The following is a 22591-nucleotide window of genomic DNA, read 5'->3' on the forward strand; positions in this document are numbered from 1 at the left end:
CATTTTGCTTATCTGTATCTTCTGATATTACTTGTATATTTATACATATTGATTCAAGAATTGAATCTACAAAAACCATTTATAGTTAAGAGAGCATATATAACTTTGGTTCTGTACATTAAGATTGTAAATGTTTGATAGTTAGTATACTTGAAAAACTGACCTATTAAAAATTACTTTGAAATAACAATATATTTTGGCTTAAACTTTGAACAATGTATTTTCCAGTACTTTATTAGCATTAGTGTTTGTTTTAAGATACATCATTAGTTTGACATATTTTGAGCTTCTTTTTAATTTCTTACAGATTCTAATAGCCACTATTACCCATCTTTTGCCAAGTACAGAAGCATCATCTTATGAAATGGACAAGAGGGTAACTTAAATTTGTTTTTATATTTAACAATGTGATTATCTAGTAAAATATTTATATTTTTAAACTGTGAAGGTATATATATTTATGTGGGACACAATCTTACATTAATTATAATAGAGATATAGCTTTCCATTATTTAAGTATAACTAAATTATATTTTTAGTTCATATTTCAAATTAATCATGGTCATTTGATAAAGTCTTTAAATTTTAAGGTTGTAAGGAACTTGGGAGGGTTCTGTCCATTTTATTTTTTTTAGTTGTTATGATCTTATTTATGCTTGAAAGTTATTAATTGTGAGGAATTCATTCTTAAGGAAGCCGTGCATTTTTGTATAACTATTACTAATAGGAAGTAAAGAAATTTCCATTAGGGAGAGTTCATATAATGTATAAAGGTATGACGCTTTGGAGAAGACATACCCTTTGGCCATCAAAAAGTTCTACAAGATTGTATTTACCTCAGTAAATTTATTATGAAGTGAAGTGAAGTTGCTCAGTCGTGTCCGACTCTTTGCGACCCCATGAACTGTAGCCTACCAGGCTCCTCTGTCCATGGGATTTTCCAGGTAATAGTCCTGGAATGGATTGCCATTTCCTTCTCCAGGGGATCTTCCCAACCCAGGGATTGAACCCTGATCTCCCGCATTGTAGACAGATGCTTTACCGTCTGAGCCACCAGGGAAGCCAAAAATTTGTTACGAGGTTCCTTTAATTATTTCAGATACTGTACTTATCAGTCTAAAGTTTCTATTTGATATCTGTTTATAGTTTTCATGTCTTTCCTGAAATTCTGCATGATTTCATCAGTTATCTCTCTTTTCTTTCATAGATTTTTAACATATGTATTATAATTAAAGTTCTAGTTGCTAAATTCAGTATCTGGATTATTGATGGGTCTGTTTCCATTGAACTTTTTTCCTGAAGACTATAGGTTCCACTTTGCTGTTGCTTCATATGTCTGTTAATTTTTTGCACATAGCTTGTTATAGAGACTCGAGATATGTACTGACCAAATGGTAGCTACTTACCATGTGTGACTTTACATAAAATTAAATTGAACATTTACATGAAAATTTTAATTCTTTGTTTGTACCAGCCACATTTCAAGTGCTCAGTAGCCACATGGGCAAATATATACCATTTCCATCATTGCACAAAGTTCTATCAGACAGTGCTGCTCTAGATCCTGTTAATTTTCTCTGAAAATTATTCCTTCCAATTTTCACATCCCAATCTTGAATTCTCTTCTCCAAATCTCAATGTTACAATTTCTTAATCATATTGTGTTGAAATCTCATGTATTCTGCCCATTGTTTATAGAACTCTGCAGTTATAATTATGTTTCTGGACCTATTCTCAGTTATTTTCTTGTGTGGGGTTGTGGTTGTTTAGTTGCTAAATCATGTCTGACTCTTTTCGACTGCAGCACGCCAGGCTACTCTTTCACTGTCTCCCAGAGTTTGGTCAAATTCATGTCCATTGAGTCAGTGATGCTTTTTAACATTTTTTGGTCTCTCCTGTTGTCTTCCTTATCGCTAACTTCATGAGTTTACCTGAGAATTTTTTATTCTTCCTATTTGTACGTAGTTTAAAACTCATTTGATCGTATTATCTAATGATTGATAAATACATTCTTCCTCATCTTTAAAAGACCCTGTTACTCCATTTTTGGGCAGGAGTCCTTCATTTTAGTGTCTTAAACTATGGTCAAGAATTCCAAATCCAATTTGTGAACTATATCTGGGTCACTAATGAGCCACCTCCTTCTTTATCATTTTGTCTTCCAAAGGCCTAGCTGTTCATAAGAAAAAGCTCCACTACCAGGTTTTTGTTCCCTGCCTACTTTATTCACTAAACATTTATTGATCACAAAATATGTCTGTGGTATTCTGCTTGGAGCTAGTTAAACAGACATAAATAAGATGGTCCCTGCTCTCATGGATTTTGAAGATTAGAGAGGCAAGTGAAGCAATCCAGTATAGTAAGTGCTTACTGTAAAAAGTAGAAAAATGTATAATACAAGGTAGAGGAGGAAGTAATTAACTTTCAAGGCAGGAAACTTGTTTTAAGGGCACAATTGCTTAAAGATGAATGGGGTGTTCTACATAAATGGAAACAAGTAGAGTCAGAGAGTTATTCCAAGTGGAGGGAATAGCATGAGTAAAATCATGTGTACAATGTCATGATGTGTTATGGGAAGACAGTTGTTATTTGGTCAGTCAGTTATGTCCAACTCTTTGTGACCCCATGGACTGCAGCACACCAGGCTTCCCTGTCCTTTACTATCTCCCAGAGTTCACTCAACCCCATGTTCATTAATTTGGTGATGCCATCCAACCATCTTGTCCTCTGTCATCCCCTTCTCCTCCTGCCTTCAATCTTCCCCAGCATCAGGCTCTTTTCTAATGAGTCAGCTCTTCGCGTCAGGTGGCCAAGGTATTGGAGCTTCAACTTCAGCATCAGTCTTTCCAATGAATATTCAGGGTCAGTTTCCTTTAGGATTGACTGATTTGATCTCCTTGCAGTCCAAGGGACTCTTAAGAATCTTCTTCAACACCACAGTTCAAAAACATCAATTCTTTGGCATTCAGCTTTCTTTATAGTCCAACTCTCACATCCATATGTGACTACTGGAAAAACCATAGCTTTAACTATATGGACCTTTGTTGGCAAAGTAATGTCTCTTCTTTTTAATACACTGTCTGCTGCTGCTACTAAGTCGCTTCAGTCGTGTCCGACTCTTTGCGGCCCCAGAGACAGCAGCCCACCAGGCACCCCCATCCCTGGGACTCTCCAGGGAAGAACACTGGAGTGGGTTGCCATTTCCTTCTCCGATGCATGAAAGTGAAAAGTGAAAGAGAAGTCGCTCAGTCGTGTCCAACTCCTAGCGACCCCACGGAGTGCAGCCTACCAGGCTCCTCCGTCCATGGGATTTTCCAGGCAAAAGTACTGGAGTGAGTTGCTATTGCCTTCTCCAAATGTCTAGGCTTGTTATAACTTTTCTTCCAAGGAGCAAGCATCTTTTAATGTTATGGGAAGATATAATGTTATGGGAAGGCAATTATTTCCATATTATAGGACATGAAATGCATGATTCAAGGTTGGGAAATTAGGCATTAGACATAGAATGGGGTCACAATTCTACATTAAGAACCTTGGACTTTTGAGAAAGTTGTTTTTTTGAAAGTGACTTTTTGGAAAGGTTTTATTTTTTTTTTTAATTGTTTTCTTTTTATTTTATTTTTTAACTTTACAATATTGTATTGGTTTTGCCATATATCAAAATGAATCCGCCACAGGTATACATTCCCCATCCTGAACCCTCCTCCCTCCTCCCTCCCCATACCATCCCTCTGGGTCGTCCCAGTGCACCAGCCCCAAGCATCCAGTTTTAATATGCAACAAAATGCCAGATTTGTGAGAGATCACTTAAAAACGAGTGAAAGTCAAAAGGAATAATACAGTAATTGTTAATTACAGTAATCTCCATGAGAATTTATAATGTTCTGAAATAAAGCTAAAGGAATAAAGGTTAATATTGACAAAGTGGCATCCATCACTAGCATCAGGAATAAAGAAAAAGGCAGGATATTTGAAGAAAGATGAATTTCAGTTTTTAGTGTGTTCACGTAAGGAGTGATGCCCAAGTAGAGACCACCATCTATATAACTAATGTAGTAAATTTGAGGCTGGAAACAAAATTATTGGCATTGTCAATACATGAGTTGTATTAAACTGGGAATATATGTGATCACTTAAGGAGAAGCTAAAGAGTAAGATAGGTTAGCGAAGTATAACACCTTGAAGAGTAACAGTTAAAGAATAGGCAGAGAGGGAGTCCTCAGATAGTGACCTAGAGGGCTCCTGAGTTTTCCTCCTCTCTTGGACCTGTGGAAGATATAGCTACACATGGAGCAGTTCCCTCTGAGAGAAATCCAGAAACTAATCAGGTGACCTCTACACATCAAGTGACTGAGAAAATATCTACATCAAAAATAGGTAGGAAAGGCTGTAGCACTCTTGTCATAAACCCCACTCCTAGCATAACTCCATACAGTCAGAAAACTCCCAACTCACACCCTGTCAGAGGAGAGAAGGATTTAGACCATACATCTAGCACTCCACCGTTTAAGCCTGCCACCCAAGGGACAGATGCCAAATCACCTAGCTTGTACCTAGTTCCTCTTTCTCTTTTACGCTCGCTCTTCACAAAAGCTTACAGTGGGAGAAGGGGTGAAAGTTCATTTGCTGTGTATATTTTATACTTACAGATAATTTGAAGTTTGAATGTTCTGTTTTCTGGTTATACTGAGGATGTGGGGTTTTGTTGTTTCAGTTGGTGGTATCCTTACTTCTGTGTCTTCTGGACTGGATCATGGCCTTACCTCTTAAGACACTGCTCCAACCAGTCCATGCTACAGGAGCAGAAAATGATAAAATAGAAAAATCTGTCCTTAACTGTATTTATAAGGTAAACTTTGCTTTATTATTTATTTGGTAACCAAGGATTTTTGAAACCTAAAGAATTAATATTTCTTAGTATTGCATTTTTCGTTGTTTTAGATCTAGCAATTTTCTAAGAACATAGATTTATCTTACAGTACCTATGGATAATTAAAAAGTACTTCTTATAAGACTGTTTAATTGCAGAATTTTGAAAAGTGAAATCTTTGTTGAATGTGAGAATCATTAGTTAAATATTGCTCGTTCCTTTTAAGAAAAATTTTACCTTGATTGAAGAGCTGTGTTTAAATATTTAAAAATTTTGTCAAGTTCTTGTATTAGCAGTTGTTTTCTCCTTTTACCTTTATTTTCACTGAAAAGGAAAATTTGGTATGTTTTTTCTCCCTGTATTTGCAGGTATTACATGGGTGTGTTTATGGAGCTCAGTGTTTTAGCAATCCGAGGTATTTTCCAATAAGCCTTTCTGATTTGGCATCTGTAGATTATGATCCTTTTATGCATTTGGAAAGCCTAAAAGAGCCTGAACCTTTGCACTCTCCTGATTCAGAACGATCCTCTAAACTCCAGCCAGTAACAGAAGGTAAAATTAATTCTCCTCAGGACAGTATTGTTGCTTGGGTTCTGCCAGAGTATGATTTGAGGCCTACGTAGAAATACTGGAAGGTAGTATGCCTTACTTTATAATTGTTTACCTTGCCATTATATTATAACTAAAGTTCATTTTTAGTTTAAGAAATAACTTCAGATACACAAGTACTAAGATGAAACGTGATGACATTCCCTTTATACTTATAAGTATTCTGATACTGATTAAGTTCTTTAACCATATTAAGTTCTGATTAAGTTCTTTATTCTGATTAAGTTCTTTAACCATACAGTTTTTATATTCAGTGAGTTTACTATCTGAGATAAGGAAATATGTAGACAAGTAACCTTATGATATGACTACATATAAAAATAAAAGTACATCCAAGATGCAGGGGTATAGTATGATGCAGGGAACTCAAACGCAGTGTTCTGTGACAACCTAGAGGGGTGGGAGGTGGGAGGGTAGTTCATCAGGGAGGGGACATATGTATACCTACGGCTGATTCATGTCGATGTACGGCAGAAACCAACACGATATTGTAAAGCAATTATCCTTCAATTAAAAACAAAAAAAAGAAGCAGGGGTAGCCCAGAGGAATCCCGCAATTATTGAAGGGTTTTAAGGAGGTGATATACATGGTAAAATTAATATTAAGAGCTTTTTGAGAGTAGTATTTTAGGAGTGAGCAGACTGGCCCACACCTGCCACCTAAATACAGTTTTATTGAGACACATCCGTGCTGTTCATTTATGTATCATTATGGCTGCTTTTGTGTAGTAATAGCAGTGTTGAGTAGTTTGGACAGAGAGAGCATGGCCCATAAAACCAAAGATAATTTACTGTCTGTCCTTTGCAGAAAAGGGGATTTGCTTGATCTCTAATATGTTAGATTGATTTTTAGGGAGGTTAATGCAGCATCAGAGACCAATCATGATGCTGTTGCAGTAGGAGAAACAAGAGTTGCTAAAGGGTTAAATTGATTATATCTTCCCCAAACTAGACCAAGAATATGAGAAAGTTTAGAGAATTAGGAAGGGAAAGGAGAGCAGTATTGGAAATGGAAATGGTTTAGCTTGGAGCACCTGTTGGATGTTCATGTGACTTAGTGTACATGCAGATCTACACCTTAGCAGAGAGGTCTTTGTTAGGAATATGTATTTACACGGATGTGTGTGTTCTGAGAAGAAAAGGTTGGAAAGGAAGGAAAACCAGGAAAGAGTAGTTCCTCAGAAACAGAAGAAAAAGATTTTTGAGAGACTGTCAAAGATATTAAATGATAGAGATATTAAGTACAAAAAGACTGACAAATACATCTACTTCGGTTTCAGCAGAGAAGTAGGAGACAGAAGTGAATGGCTGTGGGTTAAGGAGCAAGCAGGACTTAAGGAAGTAGAGCCATTTGTCAAAAGTGCTCTTTAAAAAAGTCAAGAAAAATGATAAAACAGATAAGATTATTCAGGATTAAAGAAGTTTTAAAGACAAAAAGAGCTAAACTCAATTATAAGCTGAGAAAGAAAGTTGTAAGGGGTTCATTAACAGAGTGAAGTTCCTGAGAGCTAGAAAGTTTAGGTATTAATATTAGCTCTTCTTCTGAAATCAGAAAGATGAAGAAAATTGAAATAAAGTAAGAGGACTGACAGAAGTATTGAGGACCCAATAGAAAGGGGAAACCATACGTTTTGGTTACATCTCTCAAAATTCAGTAAATTGGCTCTGGCAGATAGACAAGGGAACGATGGCTTTCAGAATATTGGTTTATGGTTTAATTATAGAGTCTAGGGTTGGTGAGGATTGAACTGATGTTAGGAAATAGCTAGTAAGCTGGAAGAAAGTAGAGGTGATCCTATGAATCAGAAAGTAGATGTGGTTGGTGATAAGAAGTTTGAGCAATGATTCTCAGCCTTGGCTACATATTGCAATAGTGATATTCTGGTCCTATCCATAGAGGTTTTGATATATTGATCTGCGATTCCTCAGACTTTTAAAATGTTTCAGGTGATTAATATCCAGCCAAGGTTGAGAACTGCTGAGCTTATCAGTATGTTAGGACAGTGGTTTATTAAATGAGTTTTTAAGCAGCAGACACTCTACAGATACATTTCACAAGGAAGTCTACTTTGTAAAACTTCTTAAAGTAGTGCTACAGTAAAGATTCGGCTGACTTCTCTCCCATTCATGTCTAAGAGCCCTCTCCAAGGGCTCTACAGAACAGAGTTGGAAAGTCACTAGACTAGGAGGTTGTGGTTGGAGTATAAATTAAGGAAAAGTTTGATTTTTAAAGATAGAATAGTTATAAACGATTAAAACATCTAGAATGTGGCTATGGTAATGGATTGATGATGTAAAATGCAAGTGAAGGTATAAAGTTACGTATCAAGGAAATACAGGGCTTGGGTTTTGAGTCAACCACAAATACCTAATAGTTTGTCTAGAACACATATGTACAAGTGAACTAGGAATGTAATAGAAATAATTCAGACAATAATGGATATAGGTGACTTATTTCTTTAGATTTGGCATATATAATACAGTGTTTATTTTACTTAAAAACAAAGTTAAATGAAAATATTCTTTCCTTTTTGCATTTTTAAAGGTGTAAAATGATTAAACTTGGTTCAGGGCAATATAGTATATTTCTTAAACTGTGAAATAAATAGTTTACTTAATTTTTACTTACTAAAAGGGAAGTTTTAATGTATTTCATGTAAAATTTACTGTGCCGTTAACAGTCACTGTAAAAGAAAGGTGTAAAGATTTTAAACAGATGAGCTTTATATTGATACCAAATACTCCATGGGGTACTATTCTCTAAATGTATTAAAGTTGTTCCCTTTGGACTTTCTTAAAGGTATTAAGGGCCGGATAAATGCAGAACCTTTTAGGAACAGCTGTGAGCTAACAGCAGGTGATTCTGTGGTCTGTAGTGACTACATGCTGAGGGTTTGTTTTTTTTTTTAATGTGGCAAAAATGGCTAATCATTGTGCCCTTGTCTAAGGCATGCATCATCATCTTCAAGTACTTTTTTGGCCAAAGATTTCTAAACACACAGTGTCCCTAATAAGCTCAGTATTGGACTGAACAAGTCTGATTTGAAAACTATTGGCAGGAGTAGCAGTAATTATTAAATTTACTAAAGAATAAAGCAAGATAGTGAAGTTGGCTTTTTGTCAGATGGCAGTAGTCTTATTAGCAGAAAGTCATCATTTGCAGGGTCAGAGTGAAAGAAGGCTCCAAAGGATTCATTTTGTCTTAATTATAGTTTCACCTGTACATATTATGCAAAGCTAATATTTAAAGCATTTGCCAAAATTAACTTCCTCTGCATGTTCTGTTATAGTGCAGTGAATTGCAGCAGCTTTTTATGTCTTGCTGCTTTTGTGTGCCATAATAATCTGTAATTATGGGTTTGCTGCAAATGCTTGTAGGGTTTGTTTAATCTGACCATCTGAAAAGACAACCTTGAATAGACTTATTTAAATGAATGATAGTTACCCAAAGCATTAGAAGCGCTGATATCTTCATTTTGCGTTTTCTCACAAGGCTGGTTATTTTAGAATTTCATTTTTAATTTCTAAATTAGAGAATTTCATGTTTTTTATATCTAGGTAGATATGTAGAAGATATGTACGTTCAATAGCTAATGATTCAAAATAAATCTAAGTAATCCTAACTGCCAAATTAATAAGTTGAGAGGTTTTGTTTTTTTTTTTTTTTTTAATCCTTGTATATTTATAGATATCCTGAAATTAGAGAGGCAGTTTAGGAAAGAAAATGCTTTTACCAACTTCTGAAATCTAAGTTCATTTGTTAAATGTTCTCGGTGTTAGTAATTATGACATTTGTGAGCAAGCTCACTAAACTGCGTTCTCACTGTCTCTCTCCTTGAGGGGAGCATGTATAGAACAGACAGGACCTAGACTTAGGCTATTTCAGTTTTAGCGAAGGAGCTGGCTCATTCTTACAGTTTAGTTATAGGAAAGTTTGCAAAAGGAACTCATAAAACCTTTGTGACTTACAGTGCTCTAAAAATTGATTTGTATTGTTTCAGTTATATCAGGCTTTATATATGAGTTTTCAATTCATCTTTACCAAAAACCCCCATGTTATCCTTAGAGAAAAATGGAGTTTAAGAAGTTTTATGTGACTTGTCCATGATCACAGAAGAAGCCAAAGTCAGAAATTCTTCTCTTTTCTGTAGTCCATTTCTATTAAATTACATTCTTCTGCTTCTTTAGAAATGTTCTGCAAAGAAGATTCACTTCCTAAATGAGTCACCTGTTTGTCACTCAAAAGGAAGAAAGGGGAAAGAAACTTTCCTGCATAAACTTAATCATAATTTTCTGTTACTATTTAAAACATGGCTTAGTTTATTTATTTGCTTTTTCATGGCTTGGTTTAAATGAGCTTTTCCAGTTGATCTTGGCCATTAAGCACTCTTTTTTGACTCTGTACACAGAAAAAAACTTTTTTGAATGCGTTGTTTCTGTACGTCAAAGTAATTTGCCAGAAGAAAAGGACAGTTTAACGAAAGAGAAAGATACTGAGATTTGAGTTGTGATAAAGATGAAAATAACACTGTCCCAGATACCTTCTGTGGCAAATCCCTGAACTTGTGAACCCATTTGTCTTCTTGTTCAAAATGAGAATTATTGGCTAGTTTATCTGTAAAGCCCCTTACAGTGTGAACACTCTTTATATTCTAAGTCATAATTAGAGAAGCAAAAGCAGACACTAGATTCAGATTACCTGTTTCTCATCATTTAGTGATATATCTTTTTGCTTTACCATAATAAGTCTTGAAAATGTAGGACTGAATTAAGATTAGTCATTTAGTTTGTTATCTAGTGTTAAAATAGCTCATTTTCAGAGCTAGCCCTAACTATAATCAAAGAACAGCTCAATGAAATTGGAACTTTTTAAGTAAATTGAAGAATGTTTATATATACATATATGTAATAAAACTTGATTGATTATGGAAGAAGATTAAAATTTTGACAGTAATATTTCCAAATCAACAAAGTCCAAAGAAAATTGTTCTTTTTTATATTTGGAATAATGAAGAAGGTGTTATTTGTATTAATGGCATAGCTGGGGACTTGTTGCTTACGCTTTGGCTGTACCGAGGGGTGTCAGTTCTGGATCTTCCGGGCTGTAGCCTGGAATATATGACACTATTTCTCTCTCTTGCCTCTTTTTAAGTAATCATACCAACATTGTACAACTTAGTTCCCTTATGAACTTTCAAAAGTTGAGTTTACTCTTTTTCTTTCTCCCTTTACTCTCTTTCTGTGTTCTTTGTCTTCCTTCCACCCTCTCCTCCTTTTTCTTCTTCCTTCAGGTCCTGACATTAGGCACCTTGCCTCTTCAGGCCTCTTACTGCTATATTCTTTGAGTTTTCTGTTTTTACCATTTCCTATGTTTTTTTTTTTTTTTTAAGTTACTCATATAGATGTACTCCTTACCTGTTTACTGCCTTAGAAAAATAGGGAAGCCAAAAATATTTTTCCTTTAAAGTTTCCTTGGCATATGCAGGCTACACTGACTCACTGTTTAAATTGATCCTGACTCCTGAAGTTTAGTTGAAAGATATCTTTTCTCTGACACTTTTACATCATCCATATAAGCCATAGTTAAATGACATTTAAGGCATGTTACAAACTATGTCTCTATATCTCCTGATAAGATAAGAAACTTATCAGTTGGATTTCGTTGACTTTTTAATTTGGGAGCAAAACTATTTCACATGATTTAAAACACTTTTGAACCTTCTTTGAAGGTATGATGTACATTTAAGGGCCTCAATTTAAATTATTAATACGAATCCATAAGCAAAATTTTCAAAAAGGGCTTTCTTACAAAAATTAACAAAACTTTATCTGAGTAGTTTTCTTCTTCTTTGCCATCATTCTTGTAGTTCATATGCTACATTGAAAATATTTGCTCTAATATTTGAATGTGATTTTGATAATGTGATGGAATCCCTATTTGCTATCTGTTTCATTGTTATATGACTCTAGGAAGCAGCAGTATTCTCACTCACTTATATTTTTCTTTATTCCTAGTGAAAACTCAAATGCAGCAAGGATTAATCTCCATAGCTGCCCGCACTGTTATTACACATCTGGTGAATCATTTGGGCCACTATCCAATGAGTGGCGGTCCTGCTATGTTAACAAGTCAGGTGTGTGAGAATCACGACAATCATTACAGTGAAAGCACTGAACTTTCCCCGGAACTCTTCGAGAGTCCAAATATTCAGTTTTTTGTGTTAAACAATACAACCTTAGTGTCCTGTATCCAGATCAGAGCTGAAGAGAGTATACCTGGAGGAGGTTTATCTGCTGGTCTTGCATCAGCCAATTCAAATGTCAGAATTATAGTACGTGATCTTTCTGGAAAATATTCATGGGATTCTGCCATCCTGTATGGACCACCTCTTGTAAGTGGTCTATCAGAACCTACATCTCTCGTACTTTCATTGTCTCACCAAGAGAAGCCAGAAGAACCTTCTGCATCTAATGAATGCTTAGAAGATATAACAGTTAAAGATGGGATTTCCCTCCAGTTTAAAAGAAGTTTTAGAGAAACTGTACCAACTTGGGACACAATAAGAGATGAAGAAGATGTTCTTGATGAGCTTTTGCAGTATTTAGGTGTAACCAGTCCTGAATGCTTACAGAGGACTGGAGTCTCACTTAATATTCCTGCTCCACAGCCTGTGTGCATTTCTGAAAAACAGGAGAATGATGTTATTAATGCTATCCTTAAGCAGCATACAGAGGAAAAAGAATTTGTTGAGAAACACTTCAATGACTTAAACATGAAAGCTGCAGAACAAGATGAACCAACCCCTCAGAAACCTCAGTCAGCATTTTATTATTGCAGATTGCTTCTTAGTATATTGGGAATGAATTCTTGGGACAAAAGGTAAGGCTAAAGGACAGGTTTTTCCTTTTTTAAAAGAAATATTAGTCTTATTCATTTTATGATCAGCATTTTAGTCTCCATCCTTTCCCTCACTAAATTTTACCTACCAGTTAGTTCTTTGACCAGTAGGCAGATCTTCTTTCTTTTTTAAGTCCACAGAGTCATAATCAGATTTCAGAGGAATAAGAAGATAATTGAATGTAATGAATTAACTCTTAACATTTTCAAAATGACTAGTATACCTATCTGACTTAGAACACATAGCTCAAATAATTGAGAAAAATCTTTTTTCCAACCTTCATGTAAGCTAATAGGAAAAACTTTTTTCTCACAACACTTCTGACACAAAATGTGTGAGTTTCTCACACCAGGCAGTTTCAACAATACCTGGAGTTACCACAGACAAGAGCTTAGACTGATGAGATTGCCCTCTACTTCAGACACCAGTTGCAAATCTAGGGAAATCAGGGGTTCCCACAACCCCCTTCTTGGGTTTGATAATTATAGTGACTCTTAAAACATTTACTTAGGTTTATCAGTTTATTATAAAGGACAATTAAAGGATAAAGATGAGCAGCCAGATGAAGAGATACATGGAGTAAAGTCTGGAAGGATTCCAAGTGTGGAAATTCTGGCCCTGTGGAGTTGGAGTATGCCACCCTCCCAGCACATTGAATGTCTTCAGCCAGGAAGCTCTCTGAATCCCGTTGTCAAGGGATTTTTATGGAGGTCTTACCGTGTAGGCATGATTGATTATTAACTCAATTCTCTAGTTCTTCTCTCTCCCCAGAGGCAGGGCTGAAAGTTTCAAGCTTGCTGTTTCTGGTGGCTTACCCTTTCTGGTGATGAGGCACCATCCTGAAGTTAACGAGAACACCACCAAGAGTTACCTTATTAGAACAAAATTAAAAGGAAACTCCAGAGGTTTTAGGAAGTCTGTGTAAGACTCTACTGTCACCTCCTATACTCAGGAAATTACAAGAGTTTTAGGAGCTCTGTTTGAGGAATTGGGGACACAGCCCCAGTGTATATTTCTTACTGTGTCATATAAGCCTATATTTTTTTATTTTTTAGGCAAACAGTGATATGATACTTTCTTGTTTGTATCAGAGAAATTAACTCAGTATTTAGCATCAAATCACAAAATGAATTTAGATTTCATCTTTTTTAATGTTATTTAATTTTGTTTTCTTTCATACATATTGCAAAACCTCATTAAAAACTTGCAGTACACACAGAGTTTTGTAGGAAGTTAAGTAGGAGTTAAATGAAAAGGCATGAGACTTAAATCAGAAGATCCAGGTTAGAGAAACGTAAACTTTGAGCCTCCATCCACACTCTGCAGATTGAGGAAATAACTCCTACCTCACATGATGGTGAGAATTAAATTAGACAATGTATATAAAATAGTAAAACTGTACACTATACAAGTATAAGCTGTAACTGTAAACTGTACAAGTATAAGCATTATTAGCATACATTTATTTTTTAAATTTCTCTGATACTAAAAGCTGTAGGGAAGTGAAGAAATGTTTTTATATGTATAATATATTGTTTTTGTTCAATTTATAGTAGGGCAGCTCAGATATAACTGGATGAATAAATCTTAAAGTAATTCAAACGTATGTGAAGCACTGAATTGGAATTCTGCTTTCTTACCTAGTGTTTATAATCTAATTTGGTTTAAATACTTCCATTTATTAAAAGAGTATATCCTCTGCCTTATGGGAAAGCAGGATTATATCAGGAACACAATTTGGTATGTCCAGTACAGGTAATTGCTACTAATTTAAATTTCTTCTACTCTCTTTTCGGAGAAGGCAATGGCACCCCACTCCAGTGCTCTTGCCTGAAAAATCCCATGGACAGAGGAGCCTGGTAGGCTGAAGTCCATGGGGTCGCTAAGAGTCAGATATGACTGGGTGACTTCACTTTCACTTTTCACTTTCATGCATTGGAGAAGGAAATGGCAACCCACTCCAGTGTTCTTGCCTGGAGAATCCCAGGGACGGGGGAGCCTGGTGAGCTGCTGTCTGTGGGGTCGCACAGAGTCGGACACGACTGAAGCAACTTAGCAGCAGCAGCAGCAGCTACTCTCTTTTGCTGTGCAATGGCCCATGTATTGTTTCTTGAGGAAAAAAAGGGAAGCTCTATTTTACTTTCATGAATGTAATTTATACATATTCAGCACCTATTTTATGTATTTGGTAAAATTTACACACTGCTTTGTAATGTAAAAAATACATATAATGTAAAACAAGAAAGAAATTCCATCTGGATTACACATCCCTATCTGGTAAAGAGTTAGATTTTGTGAAATATTTCTCATGAAGGACAACTTTCTCACACATTTTTATGAAACTCTTGAGAAGGAACCTACAAAGTGCTTTTATCCATTTTTCTGAATATGAGTTTGGGAAACTCACAGCATCTGCAGGGAGACAATTACATGGTCAAGAGATGATGATCCACAAGCAGAAATGTATGAGGGACTCAGTAGAAATAATGACATACATTCTTTACATTTTTTTAGGGTCTTTTCTCCTGTGTGTTAGAAGTATGAAAAGGCAAGAAAAGTGTAAGAATTGTATGAGTAGAGTGGAAAGTATTTCCAGAACTGTCATGTCATTCACTGCAAAGATGATGAAAATGTTTATAAATCTCTCTATTTAGGAGGAGTTTTCATCTCCTGAAGAAAAATGAAAAACTACTTAGAGAACTTAGGAACTTGGACTCAAGACAGTGGTAAGTCGTTGAGAAATTTTCAAGTCTATATATAGCGCCTCAGCTGTTTCTATTCATAATGTGAATAATAATGTATTGAATTATAAATTTCTGAACACAAACTTTTTTCACTTATACATATCTTAGAAATAATAAGCATTTAAAAAAATGTACAGCTACATTTAAATGTTTGGTATCTTTGGATTATTTGTATCTTTTTATATACTTCAGAATCATCTTTTGAGTTGAATAAATCTGATTGAACCTATAAAATGTCCTTTAGTTTCCCCATACTTAGATATTCCCTTTTGATGATAAGAGGCCAAAGTGAAATGACTGGTGTATGTGTATAAGCTAGTAGCTACAAAAATATTAATGAAGAAGATGGAGATAGTTTGTTATATTGCTATAAACCTGATTTCTTTTTAAGACCTAGGATACATACCCATTTTTATATGGCTTTTGGTGTGAAAACCTTGTTATATCACTATTTTAATAATCTCTAGATTCCTGGTGTATCTGGATGAGATTTCCTGGGAAATTCATACTAGAAACTACAAAATATTACTTAACTGAAATTCCCATATGGTCAACTTACATATATGTACTACTTTCCTTTTTAGGTTCATAAAAATAAAATTTATGAATAGGTGCTTTTTGGCAGTATAACTAGAAAAACATTAGTAAAGCAACACTTTGGATGTTACCATTATTAAGAATGCTTATATTTCTGAAATTTGAAATCCACATCCTTAACATTCACATTTCTTCACTGTCTCAGCATCTTACTTGAGTGGTGTTTTATACTTCTGTGTCTACAGTTTTTGCTTTTCATGTTCTCCCAGTTTACCCACCCACCACTGATTCCACTTGCCTGCCTGTCAAGCAGATTCACATATTGTTAACCATTTTTAAAACGCCTTCTCTTACAACTTCAAAACTGTTAAGTTTATAGATATAGATATATATTTCTATAACTAGTTCTTTAATCAGAATCATTCTTAACATCCCCTTTCTCTACTCCTAGGCAGCAGTACATTACTAGAGAAAATTATCAGACCAACATGATACAGGAAGTTACTGTAGATTCATGCATCTTTACTTCGACAATGCTATCTCTGTTATTTGGCATATTTTTTATCCCTTGTTCACTTTTATAATACTTTACTTCTTAAACTAATTATTATAAACCATTTCTTTGTTCCTCAAGCTGTCAGTATAATCAAGTCACTCTGTATTCTGACCATTGAGAAGCTAGTGTGTAACAAGCCATTCACCCTGCCATCACTATTCTGTAGGAATGCAAAGATGATTCAGACCATTCCAACATCAAACACACATACCTTACATCTTCTTTTTTTAAATTTCTCTGTATTGAGCCATCTTCTCTTGCTCGTTTTCTTTGTCAGAAAAGCACTTTTTTTCTTTCTATGCTTCTGCTTCCTACCTTCTTAGTCTGCTCTAGGATCTTCAGAAAGTTATTCCTTCTTTATCTTGTATTTCTACTTCTCTTGCTCTAAGTTTGTTTGTTATATGTTTAAAACAAAACTTTCCTCAGTTTTTATCCTTTCAAGCTATAGTACATCCCTTTCATGTTTTTACTACCAGATTTATAAAAAAATATAGTTTTTATTCATTTCCAGTCATTCTTGTTTTTCCTTGTTTTTAGCATTCCTCATAATAATTATTTAAAATAATGTATGATTTCTTTGGCTATTACAGAAAATAGAAAAATAACACTATTGTTATTCATAAAACTATTGTTAACATTTCTTTATGTATTTTAGTCTATCTTTTTGATAGACATATTTATCATTTTTGTTTTACAAAATTGGAGTCATAGTAATATGTAGTAAGTTATGTCTTTAAAAAAACTATATTGTAAGTATTTTTTTCAACCATTTTGATATTCTTAAATATATTTTTATGGCACCAAGTTATATGAATTTTTGACATGAGTTTTTATTTCTTCCCCTATGGTAGATTCCTAGAAATAGAATTCTTAGGTCAAGCAAAAGAACTTATTTCAGGCCATATATATTATAAAATTGCTTTCCAGTAAGTACTGATTTCTAATCCCACCAACATTGTGTAACTGCAGCCTATTCAGCACGAGATATTAATCACATTTTCTTAATTTTTATAATTTGAGGGGCAGATCATGGTATCTTATTAACGTATAGTTTTTAAATACTAGTAAACTTAATATTTTTCATATATTTCTAAAAAATTTTTGATGTTTCCAAATTCCTCTTTAGGAATTTTATTAATTATAAGAGCTCTTTTACATGTGTATATGTCGTAAGGATTAATTTTTGTGTTTATTGTGGGAGTTCTTCTAATTCAGTTTTCAACATCTTTAGGTTGCTTAACATACAGGTTTTTCATTTTTATGTAGTAATTATTATCTCTCAATCTTCTTTTTAATTTCTGTATTTGTGCTTAGAGAGTTCTGTCTTAAAATCTGTCTTAATAGTTATGTTTCCTTCTAGGTTTCTAAATATTTATATTAATTTTTTATCCCATCTGGAATGTATTTTGATTTATGGAATGAGAAATGGAACCACATTGAATGTTGGAAAATAGTCTATTTCTATAATTTGTTATAGAATTTGTTAAAGACCATATGTTTCCCATTGACTTGATATCATCTTTATCAAATATTAAGCTGTTTTAAAGCTATCTGTTTATTGCTATTAATTTGTCAATTTTCTGGAGATGTTACTGTTTATTACAGCTCTATAATTTAGTATTTGATAGGATCAGTCTTCTTCCTCATTTCATCCAAACACATTCTTCTTTTTGTAGATGTTCTTACCTGTTTTTTCTTCCAGAGTTTTGTTAGAATTATGATGTTATTTTCCAGGGGGGAAAAATCCCATTGATATTTTGATTGGATTTGCAATAAAACTTTCCTGTGGAAAGAGGAAATACCCTTATTATCATCATTCTTCCCATTCTGGCTCAGAGAGTAAAGCGTCTGCCTACAATGCGGGAGACCTGGGTTCGATCCCTGGGTCGGGAAGATCCCCTGGAGAAGGAAATGACAACCCACTCCATTACTCTTTCCTGGAAAATGCCATGGACTGAGAAGCCTGGTAGGCTACAGTCCATGGGGTCGCAAAGAGTCGGACACGACTGAGCAACTTCACTTTCACTTTCCCATTCATAATCATAGAGTGTTTTTTTATTTGTTCTGAGACCTGGACATTACTCTTAGGGATATATTTTACTTTTGTGTTGCATATTCTGAGTAGAATCTTTCCCCTCACTCTTTTTCTATCCAAATACCTTAATGAATTCTCTTATTGATTTGATTTTATTTTTTGCCATTACCAAATCAGGAATTTATTTATTTTAATATAAATTTATTTATTGTAATTGGAGGCTAATTACTTCTCAGTATTGTAGTGGTTTTGCCATACATTGACATGAATCTGCCAGAGGTGTACATGTATTCCCCATCCTGAACCCCCCTCCCACCACCCTCCCCATTCCATCCCTCTTGGTCATCCCAGTGCACCCTGGGATGACTCTTATTGATTTTAAACATTTTATAGTTGTTTCACTCTTAGGATTTGTTAGGGTGTGTAATCATTTTCTGCAAATCACGTCCTTTCAAAAAGTAATGACAAAAAAAAGGTTATGCTTTCTTTTGCTTATATCATCATGTCTTATTGCACTGACTGAAACTTTCACTACAGTTTTAAATAGCTATAGGAAGACTGGTCATCCCTGTCTTTTCTACTTTTAATAGAAATTATTCTTCTATTTAATCCTTAAGTAAAATATTGGTTATTAGTTTGAAATAGATTATTTTTATCATGCTGAAAAAGTAGCTTGTTTCCTATGAAATTTCATAATGAACAGGTGTTAAATGTTGTGGGAATACTTTTCAGCATCAATTTAAGTTTTCATATGTTTTTATTTATTTTGCATTCAGCCTTTGCTTTCTTACCTATTCGATACATATTAATTAGATTGTTTATATTAAATAATTATTGAATTCTTGGGATAAACCTTCCTAGGTCCTATGACTTCTTGCTGGGTTAAATTTACTACAATTTCATATTTAATTAGGGCATGGTTCATCTGTTAGAATATTTTAGTTTAATTTTTGTGTGTTCTCATATTTTTAAAATTAATGTTACAGCCAGATTCATAAAATGAATATTCAGTTCAGTTCAGTCGCTCAGTCATGTCTGACTCTTTGCAACCCCATGAACCACAGCACGCCAGGCCTCCCTTTCCATCACCAACTCCCAGAATTCATGCAAACTCAGGCCCATTGAGTCAGTTATGCCACCCAACCATCACATCCTCTGTCGTCCCCTTCTCCTCCCACCTTTAATCTTTCCCAGCATCAAGGTCTTTTCAGATGAGTCAGTTCTTCGCATCAGGTGACCAAAGTATTGGAGTTTCAGCTTCAACATCAGTCCTTCCAAGAACGCTCAGGACTGATCTCCTTTAGGATGGACTGGATCTCCTTGTAGTCCAAGGGACTCTCAAGAGTCTTCTCCAACACCACAGTTCAAAAGCATCAACTCTTCAGCACTCAGCTTTCTTTATAGTCTAACTCTCACATCCATACATGACTACTGGAAAAACCTTAACCCTGACTAGATGGACCTTTGTTGGCAAAGTAATGTCTCTGCTTTTTAATATGCTGTCTAGGTTGGTCATAACTTTCCTTCCAAGGAATAAGCGTCTTTTAATTTCATGGCTGCAGTCACCATCTGCAGTGATTTTGGAGCCCCCCAAAATAAAGTCTGACACTGTTTCCCCATCTATTTGCCATGAAGTGATGGGACCAGATGCCATGAACTTAGTTTTCTGAATGTTGAGCTTTAAGCCAACTTTTTCACTCTCCTCTTTCACTTTCATCAAGAGGCTCTTTAGTTCTTCGCTTTCTGCCATAAGGGTGGTATCATCTGCATATCTGAGGTTATTGATATTTCTCCCAGCAATCTTGATTCCAGCTTGTGCTTATTCCAGCCCAGTGTTTCTCCTGATGTACTCTGCATATAAGTTAAATAAGCAGGATGACAATATACAGCCTTGACGTACTCCTTTTCCTATTTGGAACCCGTCTGTTGTTCCGTGTCCAGTTCTAACTGTTGCTTCCTGACCTGCATACATATTTTTCAGGCAGATCAGGTGGTCTGGTATCCCCATCTCTCTCAGAATTTTCCACAGTTTATTGTGGTCCACACAGTTAGAGGCTTTGGCATAGTCAATAAAGCAGAAGTAGATGTTTTTCTGGAACTCTTTTCTTTTTTTGATGATCCAGCAGGTGTTGGCAATTTGATCTCTGGTTCCTCTGCCTTTTCTAAAACCAGCTTGAACATCTGGAAGTTCACGGTCCATGTATTGCTGAAGCCTGTCTTGGAGAATTTTGAGCATTACTTTACTAGTGTGTGAGATGAGTGCAATTGTGTGGTACTCTGAGCATTCATTGGGATTGCCTTTCTTTGGTATTGGAATGAAAACTGACCTTTTCCTGTCCTGTGGCTACTGCTGAGTTTTCCAAATTTGCTGACATATTGAGTGCAGCACTTTTACAACATCATCTTTCAGGATGTGAAATAGCTCAACTGGAATTCCATCACCTCCACTAGCTTTGTTTGTAGTGATGCTTCCTAAGGCCCACTTGACTTCCCATTCCAGGATGTCTGGCTCTAGGTGAGTGATCACACCATCATGATTATCTTGGTTGTGAAGATCTTTTTTGTACAGTTCTTCTGTGTATTCTTGCCACCTCTTCTTAATATCTTCTGCTTCTGTCAGGTCCATACCATTCCTGTCCTTTACTCAGCCCATCTTTGCATAAAATGTTCCCTTAGTATCTCTAATTTTCCTGAAGAGATCTCTAGTCTTTCCCATTCTATTGTTTTCCTCTATGTCTTTGACCTGATCACGGAGGAAGGCTTTATCTTTCCTAGCTATTCTTTGTGCATTCAGATAGGTATATCTTTCCTTTTCTCCTTTGCTTTTCACTTCTCTTCTTTTCACAGCTATTTGTAAGGCCTCTTCAACCAGCCATTTTGCTTTTTTGCATTTCTTTTTCTTGGGGATGGTCTTGATCCCCGTCTCCTGTACAGTGTCACAAACCTCCATCTATAGTTCATCAAGCACTCTGTCTATCAGATCTAGTCCCTTAAATCTATTTCTCACTTCCACAGTATAAATTGTAAGGGATTTAATTTAGGTCATACCTGAATGGTCTACTGGGTTTTCCCTCCTTTCTTCAGTTTAAGTCTGAATTTGGCAATAAGGAGTTCATGATCTGAGCCACAGTCAGTTCCTGGTCTTGTTTTTGCTGACTGTATAGAGCTTCTCCATCTTTGGCTGCAAAGAATATAATCAATCTGATTTTCGTGTTGACCATCTGGTGATGTCCATGTGTAGAGTCTTCCCTTGTGTTGTTGGAAGAGGGTGTTTGCTATGACCAGTGTGTTCTCTTGGCAAAACTCTATTAACCTTTGCCCTGCTTCATTCTGTACTCCCAAGGCCAAATTGGCCTGTTACTGCAGGTGTTTCTTGACTTCCTACTTTTGCATTCCAGTCCCCTGTAATGAAAAGAACATCATCTTTGGGTGTTAGTTCTAAAAGGTCTTGTAGGTCTTCATAGACCCGTTCAACTTCAGCTTCTTCAGTGTTACTGGTCAGGGCACAGTCTTGGATTACCTTGATATTGAATGGTTTGCCTTGGAAACGAACAGATATCATTCTGTTGTTTTTGAGATTGCATCCAAGTACTGCATTTTGGACTCTCTTGTTGACTGTGATGGCTGCTCCATTTCTTCTAAAGGGTTTCTTGCTCACAGTAGTAGATATTATGGTCATATGAGTTAAATTCACCCATTCCAGTCCATTTTCGTTCGCTGATTCCTAAAATGTCTATGTTCACTCTTGCCATCTCCTGTTTGACTGCTTCCAATTTGCCTTGATTCATGGACCAACATTCCAGGTTCTTATGCAATATTTCTCTTTATAGCATTGGACCTTGCTTCTATCACCAGTCACATCCACAACTGAGTGTTGTTTTTGCTTTGGCTCCATCCCTTCATTCTTTCTGGAGTTATTTCTCCACTGATCTCCAGTAGCATATTGGGCACCTGCTGACTTGTGGAGTTCATCTTTCAATGTCCTCTCTCTCTTTGCCTTTTCATACTGTTCATGGGGTTTCTCAAGGCGAGAATACTGAAGTGGTATGCCATTCCCTTCTCCACATTTTGTCAGAACTCTCCACCATGACCCATGGGTCGCCCTACATGGCATGGCTTAGTTTCATTGAGTTAGACAAGGCTGTGGTCCATGTGATTAGATTAGTTAGTTTTCTTTGATTGTGGGTAACACATAGTTACTGCTATATTAACTGAATTTTATGTTAGAGTTCACTCTTGGCATTGTGTATTGTATGGGATAATGAAATTTAACAAATGTATAGTGACACATGTACACCATTCGGGCTCAGCAGTTAAGAATCCACCTTCAATGCAGGAGAC

At 35.6% G+C, this 22591-nt stretch overlaps 1 protein-coding gene across 16 annotated transcripts in view; it reads left to right on the forward strand.

Annotated features, from left to right (window-relative positions):
- Positions 1 to 22591, forward strand: part of RALGAPA1 (Ral GTPase activating protein catalytic subunit alpha 1) — a 214175-nt gene that overhangs the window by 134010 nt on the left and 57574 nt on the right. For all 16 annotated transcript variants that reach the window (XM_086363567.1, XM_086363565.1, XM_086363574.1 and 13 more), the window contains 5 exons: positions 308 to 376; positions 4715 to 4849; positions 5239 to 5422; positions 11495 to 12359; positions 15033 to 15104. In XM_086363567.1, coding sequence (XP_086219693.1) covers positions 308 to 376; positions 4715 to 4849; positions 5239 to 5422; positions 11495 to 12359; positions 15033 to 15104 — 1325 coding nt within the window. The remainder of the gene's footprint in view (positions 1 to 307; positions 377 to 4714; positions 4850 to 5238; positions 5423 to 11494; positions 12360 to 15032; positions 15105 to 22591) is intronic.

This window comes from Bos grunniens, chromosome 21 (assembly GCF_055505025.1).
Source record: "Bos grunniens cultivar Pamir isolate PY7600 chromosome 21, Bosgru_T2T1.0, whole genome shotgun sequence".
NCBI classification, from domain to species: Eukaryota; Metazoa; Chordata; class Mammalia; order Artiodactyla; family Bovidae; genus Bos; species Bos grunniens.